Consider the following 9,282-nt stretch of genomic DNA (forward strand, 5'->3'; position numbering starts at 1 on the left):
GTGATACCTTGAATCATTTCATAGTAACTCTGAGTAATTTTATAGTCAAAGAAGAGACACAGAGGAAAATAATTTCACTATACAGCGAAACATGTACAAACTTTAATTCCTATACGGAGATTTTCCACATCTGTCCAGTTTGGGCCCAGAACAAAGGATAACTAGTATATTTCACTCACTCCTTTTTTTCCTATCAAAATTGCTTCAAATACTAATTGGGAAATTAGGACTGACTTGTGGCAAAGGAAAAACAAAAACCTGGTTTCCTGGCAGAGTTTTAAAACACGCATCAAGTAACCACAGTGCAGGGTGAACTCACCCCTTTCTCTGCGAGGGCAGGAGAGGTCACTGCGCCTGTCACCTGCGCAGGCCTCAGAGGTGACACACGGCGTCCCCTCACGGACTGCAGAGGACGGCGAACCCCAAATGCCCTCTCTGGTCCTAACGATATTGCTTTTTATTTCCTGAATGTGACTCAAGCCCACGGAAGCAAGATGACGGTGGTGCCGGAAGGTGGCCAGAGCTCCTTGATTATTCTCACTAATCAGACGTGACCGAGCCCCGTCCCGCAGCCATGTGCAGCCAGCAAGCAGGTCAGGACTGCATGTGGTCAGGACTTCAGTGGTGAGACTTGAGCACAGAGCTCTTTACCAAGCACAGACGGGGTCTGATGTCGCTGAGCTCAAGACCCCCCTCTAGCCAGGCCAGGCTGGGTTAGCAGATGTTCCCAGATGACCTGGGCAGCTTACAAATGCCCCAAGTCAAGCAGAGAAAAAAGAAAAAGGGAGGAGAGTGAGAGTGCAGGAGTTGCTGAAGGGTAAAACGAGGCGAGGGAGAGGGGTGCAGCCTGGCTTTGGGGTCCGGCACAGCCTTCATCCTTGTTTCATCTTAGGTCCAAGAGTTGTCCAGGGAACACGGAAAGGCTACCTGCTCAAACTTTCAAAGCAAACCTCTTATCCTGGTCTACCAGGACCCTGTGTTTTCTTCCTATGTGTCCATAGATGCAAGCCCGTTACAGTTCTGTTTGGCTAATAATTTATGCAACATTTAAAATCCCAGACAGGTGAACATCTCTTCGCCGCTTCTGCACAAGGGCCTGAGATGCAGAAGAGAGAAATGTAAGGAACTCAGCTCCCCACCGGTGCCCTCGGCAGGGAGGCGGACGAGCATGGGAGCGCGCCCTGCTAGGACTTCCAGGACGGCTGGGAAGTCCTTTATTGCTCTTCTCAACAGTATAAAATGCTGTATTTGCAAACACAGCAGAATCATCTCCATTAAGGCCACTTTAAAAATTTCATTACAAAAATTAATCATTGAGTTTTAAACTACTCAATTAGCAAAAGCACCCTGGGGCTTCTGGGGAGGGCTGGGGTCCCAGTCTCCTTTGCTCTGCTTGTGAGCAAGGCCCCGTTCCAAGGCTGGGCACACACCGGCTGGCCTCGCCCGGCTGGAGGCCTTGATGGGAAGAGGCGGGCCCATCCTCAAGCCCCCGGGGGCTGCGGGTTTTCAGGGGGCGTGGCCCGCCCACAGGAAGCTGGGAAGTGACCTCATGCAAATGGCAAAGGCGATCCACACAGCAGCTGTGTGCTTCTCCCATGAAGTAGCTGGGAGTGGCGACGGCCTATAGGAGGGGCCAGGACAAGGGAGAAGTCTGCGTGCACTTGTGCCCGGGGCTCCACGGACAGCCCCCGACCTGGCTCCAGATAGAGGGGTGAAGATGCAGAGTGCACACACCCGTCGCCACGCCCGATCCTCCTGCCTCAGCTTCCTGAGTGCCGGCCTTGCAGGTGTGCGCTACCACACCCGGCAAGCCACAGGCCTGACCACTCTTTTCTTTCCCTTTTACAACAGTTTCTCCCATTTGAAATGCCAAGGAGTGCCACCTCTGGCTCAGGAGTGTGACTGGGAGGGCAAGCTCCACTCTGGTGCAGGGCTGGCCCCGACATCTTGCCGGCGGGTGCCTCCCTTAGCCCCTGCCACCCGGGGAGCCAGCCTGCGAAGTGCGCAGGTCCTGGTGCTAAACCTCAGCTAAGGTCACAACACCGGCCAGCTGGCTCTGAGCGAGAAGGGACTGAGGGTACCTGAGTGCTGCGTGATGTCACTTCCTCCTCCGACTGCAATTTGGCGAAGCTCTGCCTGAGGTATTGTGTGTGTGGAAGATTGCAAGTGCGGAGAAACAACAGAGAATCCAAGGCACAGAGGAAAGCTGGGTACCTGACAGGGGCTCCTCTGAACAGTAGTGGCTAAGCCAAGATGAGGGCGAGGGAGGCCTCAAGACAGACGTCACTCCTCCTGGGGTGGCTTAGCAAGCAGTCTCATGCACACACACTCCTTGCTCGGAGGAGCTCACTCGCTCAGCATGTGCGTAGAGCTTCTGAGAAGTCTATCCTTGCCAGGCATGGTGGCGCACACCTGTAATCCCAGCACTCGGGAGGCTGAGGCAGGAGGATCGCTGCAAGTTCAAAGCCAGCCTGGGTTACAAAAGTTAATTCAAGGCCAGCCTGAACTGTATAACAAGACCCTGCCTCAAAAAGACAAAAAAAAAAAAAAAAGGCCATTCTTAAATAAGCTCAGTTGGGTCCCAGAGGTATCCCCACTTGGAACCTGGAGACTAGCCCTGCAGAAGCCACTCCCGAGGCACAGACTGGAGAGCTCCCATCAAAGCAGCGCCGACAGACAGCAGACGGGTGGGAGTCCTGGTGCCTGCACCGAGGTCTCAGTCCTGCAGCCGGCTGGGCTGGGCTGGGCTGGGCAAGCCTCTGCTGCGCCCCGGTGCCAGTGGAAACCTTCGGGGCCAGGGACACACAGCACGGTCGGAGCTCGCTGAGCTCAGACCCTGGCTCTGGTTTCCCAGCCAGTTCTTCTGACACAAAGCACGCGCAAGCACCCTCACCAGCCTGCAGTGGAAGGGTGCAGCAGTCCTCAGCAGAACTGCTCCCTCGTGCCCCAGGGGAGAGGGTGCTCGGGTTGAGCAAGGGCTTCAGAGGGTGCCGCAGCCGCAGCTGGGCCACTGCCCTCACTCACACGGGGCTTCCTGAGTAAGCCGGCCCGGGCAGGCGCTGGGAAACCGAGAGCACAAGCGGCCTGGCCGACGGCGGCCCTCACGCGCAAGGGGCCGCCCGCCCGCCCCTCCTCTCCCGCTGCCCAGTCCCAGCCAGGGGCCCTGGAAGCCCCCGGCAGGCGACGCCCGGCTCCTCCTCCCCGCCAGGCCTGCGGCCGCGGGCTAGAAGTGGCGCTGGGGGAGGCTGGCGGCCGCGGGCCCCTTCTCCAGCCGCGTCACGTGGCACGCGCGGCAGAAGAGCCGGTCCTCCAGGGGGTAGCAGCGGTGACCGTCGTCGTCATTGAGCTCCAGGCCACAGTCCTGCGGGGCAGGAACGTCCAGTGAGCGCGAGCAGAACACACTAAGAGGGGACACGAAGCCACCCCCAGCCCGGACAGCGCCCATCGGGTGAGCAGCGGGGGCGCCCAGCAAAATGTCTCCACGCTGCTCTTCGCCGGCCACAAGCGCCACACATTTCTTCAGCGCTGGCAGGGGAACCAGTCCACACGTCACCCACATTCCCCGTCCTTCCTGGACATCCGGGGTACAGCCGCTCCTCGGCCTGGGTTGCGGCACAGCCAGAGAGGGGCAGGTGGGGACCCCGCGCCTGCTTCCAGGAGGGACCTCCTCACACCTGCCCACAATGTGCCCAGACAGGCCGGGGCACGTGCTTCCCACGGCCTCCAGCTCCGCACCCTCGGGGACGGCAGAGTGGGTTTCAGGACTTCCCAGTCCCATGTGTCTTTTGGGTTTTGCAGTCTGGGGATGAACCCAGGGCCTTTGCTCTAAGCTACCTCCCCAACCCTTTTATTATTATTTTGAGATAAGGTCTTGCCAAGTCCCTAAGTTACCCAGACTGGGCTTGAACTTGTAATCCTCCTGCCTCAGCCTCCCAGAGCACTGGGATTGCAGACGTGCACCACCACCCCGGCTGGGGATGTGCAGAGAAAGACCTTCATGCCCCAGGCACCTACATCATCCCCACCTCCCACAGCAGCTCTGGAGGGCTGAGCCTCCCCAGAATCTCCTGGCCACCTCAGGTCCCAGTGGCCGCCAGGCTTCCCTACTGGACTTCTGGGAGAGGCTGGGGCTGGTGGGGTGGGGGTGGGGCCCTACCTCACAGCGGTAGCACTCCACATGGTAGTCTCTGTCCATGGACACCACGCGGATCGTCTCGTCCGAGCCCTGGGGCAGAGGGAAAGCAAGACAGGCTGAAGAGGCCTGGGAGGGGCCTACTGGGGGCCCACGGGGCAGGGAAGGAAGACACGGGGTGACACGCAGGAGGCTCAAGCAGGGATGTGGTCAGTCATGGGTACCAATACTTATAGGGAAAAGGACGGAGAACAAGGCCCTGGGAGGGACAGCGGCACCTTCTAAACACCAGCCAGCACTCAAATGAGGACCAGCGGGGATATCTAGTCTTAAAAAATGCAGCTGGGCTCAGTGTGGTGGCACACAGCTGTCATCCCAGCACCCAGGAGGCTGAGGCAGGAGGATCGCTGTGAGTTTGAGGCCAGCCAGGGCTACACAGTGAGTTCAAGATCAGCCTGGACTCCACAGTGAGACCCTCTCTCTCAAAATAAATAAGTAAATAAATGAGAAAAAAAGGAGTAGAAGACAAGCTTTCCATTCCTTTCCAATCTAAGAATTATAAGAGAGTCTGACCTGCTGAGAGGGGCACAGCGGACCAGGGGTGGGGGGCGGCTGGTGACACCCTTTCCTCAGAGCCGGCCCGAGCGGGGTGCTGGAGGGTGTGAGGCAGGCGGGAGACTGCTGGGGCAGCCTGGGACACAGGTAGGGCACGTGGGGCAGCACCTCACCTCGGGCGGGAGGATGGGGAGCCGGCAGGCTGCACACTTCGGGGCCAGCACCCTGCAGGGGGACAGAAGCAGACAGACCATGCTGCGTGTTCCAAAGGCAGACGGAGGCCAGGCTCAGGAGGCCGCCCCGCCCGCCCGCTGCCCCTCCAGCCCGCAGCAGGATGTGCAGCCAGCTCTCTCTCCCTCTCTCCCCAAGGGACCGGCTGCGGGGCGGCTGGCTCCAGGGCTGTCCCAGCCAGAACAGGGCCATGTGGCTGCCTCTCGATGCCCGCGAGGGTCCTAGCTCCACCCTCTGGGGCCTCAGCAACACAAACCCGGTGAGGCCTGCGAAGCCAGGGGCCACAAGCTTGCTGGACTCCTGCCCAGGCCTCACCCATACTCTGATGACAGGTGTTGGTTGTGTTTTTCTCACTAAATGTGACCTTTTAACCAGTTCCTGTCTACAGAGGCATCCACAGGCCCCCCCAAGTCTGCCGCAGCCCTGAAAGCCACTAGGCCCCTGCCAACAGTGCGGTTCCCGGGGACCCTCCATACTTGTGGTAATCTCGGACACAGTAGATCTTGTTCTCGGAGTCCACGGTGAAGGGCACCCCGTCCAGACACTCGTTACAGATGACACAGCGGAAACAGCCGGGGTGGTAGGACTTCCCCAGGGCCTGCAGGATCTGGGGTGTCAAGGAGGCAAGGGTAAGGGTCAGTGGGTGCCACAGGGAAGGGCGGATGGCGGAGGAGGGAGAAGCGCGTGGAACCAGGGGCCACAAGCTGGAGCGGGCTCCTCTCTGTGTTTCAGCTGGACAAAGAGACCGAGAGGGGCCGGGCAAGAAGGCGGCCTGCTCAGCTGTGTGAAAAGTTGGACAGTAGTCCTCCTCCTACAACCACCGGGGTCGCTCAGCTGGGAGGGAACTAAGAGGGCTCCTTTCCAAAATCCCACACCCAGGGGAGGAGCTCTGAGCCACAAAGATGCAATAGCCAGGCATGGTGGTTCATGCCTGTAATCCCAGCACCTGGGAGGCTGAGGCAGGAGGGTCACTGTGAGTTCAAGCCCAGCTCGGGCTATGAAGTGAGCTCAAGGCCAGCATGAACTGCATAGTGAAAATAAAAAACAAAAATTCCCCAAAAAACAGGTAGGAAGGAGGCAGGAAATTACAATTTTAAAAAACCTACCTTTTTAAGACCCAATCAGAGTCACCTAAGGTCCCAATGCCTTTTACAACCCGAACCCCCTTTTTTTTTTCCAAGTTCTTTTCTCCTAAATTCCTAGGAGTCTTAGAGATATAGTACTGTAAATGCAGACATTTGGTATGTGTCTTCCAGTACTATACAAATACTTCCACCCTCAAACAACAGTATTGCCAGGTGTGATGGCATACACCTGTAATCCCAACACTCAGGAGGCTGAGGCAGGAGGATCACTGCAAGTTCAGCAGCGCGAACGGGCTGACCTGGTCTCTCGGGAGTGACGCCCGCTCTCCCTGCCTGGCAGCCACGAGAAGCACAGGGAAATCGGAGCAGGGCCAGGGTGTACCACACAGCCCTTGCGGGAGAGCAGAGACCGCCTTTCATGAAACCAGCTGCAACCACAAAGCAGGAAGGAAACGCTGCGCTGGGCTTTTCCTTTCTTTCTTCTCTAAATGCCTCCTCCTCCCGGGACGCTGAGCTTTTGTTCGGCCGATGCTACTCACCATGTCCATGATCAGATGTCCACAAAGAAAGCACCTGTCGGCGGACTGCTGGAAGCCAGAGTACTGCAGAGGAAGGAGAGCAAAGTTCAACCCGTGGGGTGCGTGAATGAGCCGATGCCCCACCGGCCAAGAGGATGAGCAGGAACTGCAGAGAAAGATGTGTCACCCCGTGCGGCAATCTGTCATCTGCCCAAGCTCAACGCCACTGCGTGCTGAGTCGCGGATTCTCCTCTGGCCGCAGAAGGTATTGCGCATACTAATGCCACTCACCCCGACAACAGCCGGAGAGCCAGGCTGCATAAGGAACTGCACTTAAAGAGCCCTGGTCTCAGCAGTTCTCCAAGAGGAGTTCCCTGGCATCACCTGGAAGCTCGTAAGAATGGCAGGCTCGGGAGCCCTACACCAGACCTAGTGAATTGGAAGCTCAGGTATCCATATTTTCTTTCTTTCTTTCTTTCTTTTTTCTTTTGTCTTTTTTGAGTCAGGGTCTCACTATGCAGTTCAGGCTGGCCTTGAGCCCAGGCTGGTCTCAAACTTGCAACGATCCTCCTGCCTCAGCCTCCCGAGTGTTGGGATTACAGGTGTGCACCATCACGCCTGGCTGGTATCCGTATTTTCACAGGCCTTTCAGGGGCTCTGACACACACTGAAGCCCGAGATCACCTCCGAAACCCTAGAGCAACTCTGCAAGGCACAGGTTGCTATCTGGATTTGTCAAGTGGAAGCAAGGACAGCTCTGGGAGGTTAAGTGATCCCTGAGGATTGCCTCACAGTCACACAAGCAATTCAGGGTAAGGACAGAACTGAAATTCAAGTCTGCTCCTGATTAAAGAGCAAATGCACACTGTGGGTGTAGCTCAGAAGTAAAGCCTCTGTTTAGTATGTGTTCAATCCCTGGTGGCAGAAGAAAATAAAAAAGTGAATGTCTTTTATAGTTAGCTTCAAAAGTGATGAATACCTACTTTATCAAACCACACACACACACACACACACACACACACACACAGGGCCCTAAAGTCTTGAAAGAAACGAGGAACTCATAGTCAGGCGTGGCGATGCACACCTGTAATCCTAGTACTTGGGGGGCAGAGGCAGGAGGACTGCTGTGAGTTCTACGTCAGCCTGAAAGGGAAAAACTGTATGAGAGAAATTGCACTTTCAAAAACTTTGTTCTTTTCAAACTGCCCAGCTCTGTAACTGCTTCATGGCTCTGTAATTACTTCCTTGACCCCTGTAACCACGAGAACGTAACCGAACATGCAGGATGTCTGACTGTAACAAGCTTGATAATCATTAACTAGTCCTATAACCTATGATCTCCCCCTGCTAGCTAATCAGAAGAACTGCCAGGCTGTTCTGTCTCACCTTTGTACCTCCTGCTTGTGCATCATAAAAAAGCCCTAGACCACCAGAGACTGGAGCATGATACTCTAGCAATGATCTCAATCAGTGCCCACCAACGTAAAATAAATCCTTCTCCAAATCCTGGGTGTCATTTTGGTGTTTCTGTTTGCCATAGCAAGCCTGGGCTACATAGTGAGTTCAAGGGCAGCCTGGACCAGCCTGGACTACATGGTGAGATCCTGTTTTTAAAAAAAAGCCAGGCGTGGTGTTGCACACCTGTAACCCCAGCACTTGGGAGGCTGTCAGGAGGATTGTTGTGAGTTCAGACCAGCCTGGGCTACAAAGTGAGCTCAAGGCCAGCCTGATTGCACAGGAGACCCTGTCTCAAAAAGACAGAGAAAAAAAAAAAAAAAGAGGAGGAACGCTCCTAGTACTCCTCCCGAGTACTAGGATTACAGGCGTGCATCGCCATGCCTGACTACAGTTCCTCGTTTCTGTCAAGACTTCAGGGTTTTGTGTGTGTGTGTGTGTGTGTGTGTGGTTTGATAAAGTAGGTATTCATCACTTTTGAAGCTAACTATAAAAGACATTAACTTCTTTATTTTCTTCTGCTGCTAGGGACTGAACACATACTAAACGCGTGCTGGGAACTGGGCACCATGGAACACATCAGTTATCCCAGCACTCTGGGACGCTGAGGCAAGAGGATCACAAGTTTGATCCCTAATGAGACTTTTTCTCAAATTTAAAAAGTGGGGAGGGGAGCCAAGGATGTAGCTCAGCGTAGATCCGGGATTCAATCCCCACTGTGAAAAAAGAGGAAGAAGAGGAAGCGGGAAGGGGAGAGGGCCGGAAGGGAGTGGGGGAGAACAAAGTCTGCTGGTTCTACGCACCGGAAGAGTAAAATCAAAGCGCGGGTAGTAGGACCCCATCTGAATGGGAAATGTACCGGAAGGGCAGGAAGGGGAACTTCTCCGCAAACTCGCGCCACCTAGCGGAGGGTCAGCTGCGCATGCTCAAAGCTCTTCATTTCACTTGGAACCCAGCTCCACCGAGGGAGGCTCGGGTGGCTCAGGTGGGGCGGACCCTACCCTACACCTGGCCAATGAGAGCCCTGTATTTCTCCAGCACCAATGACTTTGGCCCCCGGCGAGCACGTGGCCCACAAAGGACCAATGGGCGTCAAGGGGCCGTCTTCCGGCGCAAAGGAGGCTTGAACGCCGCGCACCTGAGAGGCTAGTGCCCACACTGCGGGAGCCAGCCTGGTTTTGGTGTTGCTGTTGGCAAGCAGTGGGGAGCAGTGCTGGAGAGGGGCGTGATGGGGCTCGGCCCGGCGCGGACAGGAGGCCGGGAAGACGCAAGCAGGGCGACAGCTGGGGCCGGGGCGGGGCGGGGG

The 9,282-nt window shown here is 56.1% G+C and overlaps 1 protein-coding gene across 1 annotated transcript in view; it reads right to left on the minus strand.

Annotated features, from left to right (window-relative positions):
* Positions 1-2,486: 2,486 nt before the first annotated feature.
* Positions 2,487-9,282, minus strand: part of Limd1 (LIM domains containing 1) — a gene marked incomplete at its 5' end in the record, with an annotated part of 37,846 nt that continues 31,050 nt past the window's right edge. Inside the window, 5 exon segments of the mRNA XM_005383471.2 lie at positions 2,487-3,361; positions 4,157-4,225; positions 4,861-4,912; positions 5,395-5,525; positions 6,543-6,605. Of these exon segments, the coding sequence (XP_005383528.1) occupies positions 3,224-3,361; positions 4,157-4,225; positions 4,861-4,912; positions 5,395-5,525; positions 6,543-6,605 (453 nt within the window). The 3' untranslated portion in view covers positions 2,487-3,223.

This window comes from Chinchilla lanigera, unplaced genomic scaffold (genome assembly GCF_000276665.1).
Source record: "Chinchilla lanigera isolate Chin_1 unplaced genomic scaffold, ChiLan1.0 scaffold00019, whole genome shotgun sequence".
Classification (NCBI taxonomy): Eukaryota; Metazoa; Chordata; class Mammalia; order Rodentia; family Chinchillidae; genus Chinchilla; species Chinchilla lanigera.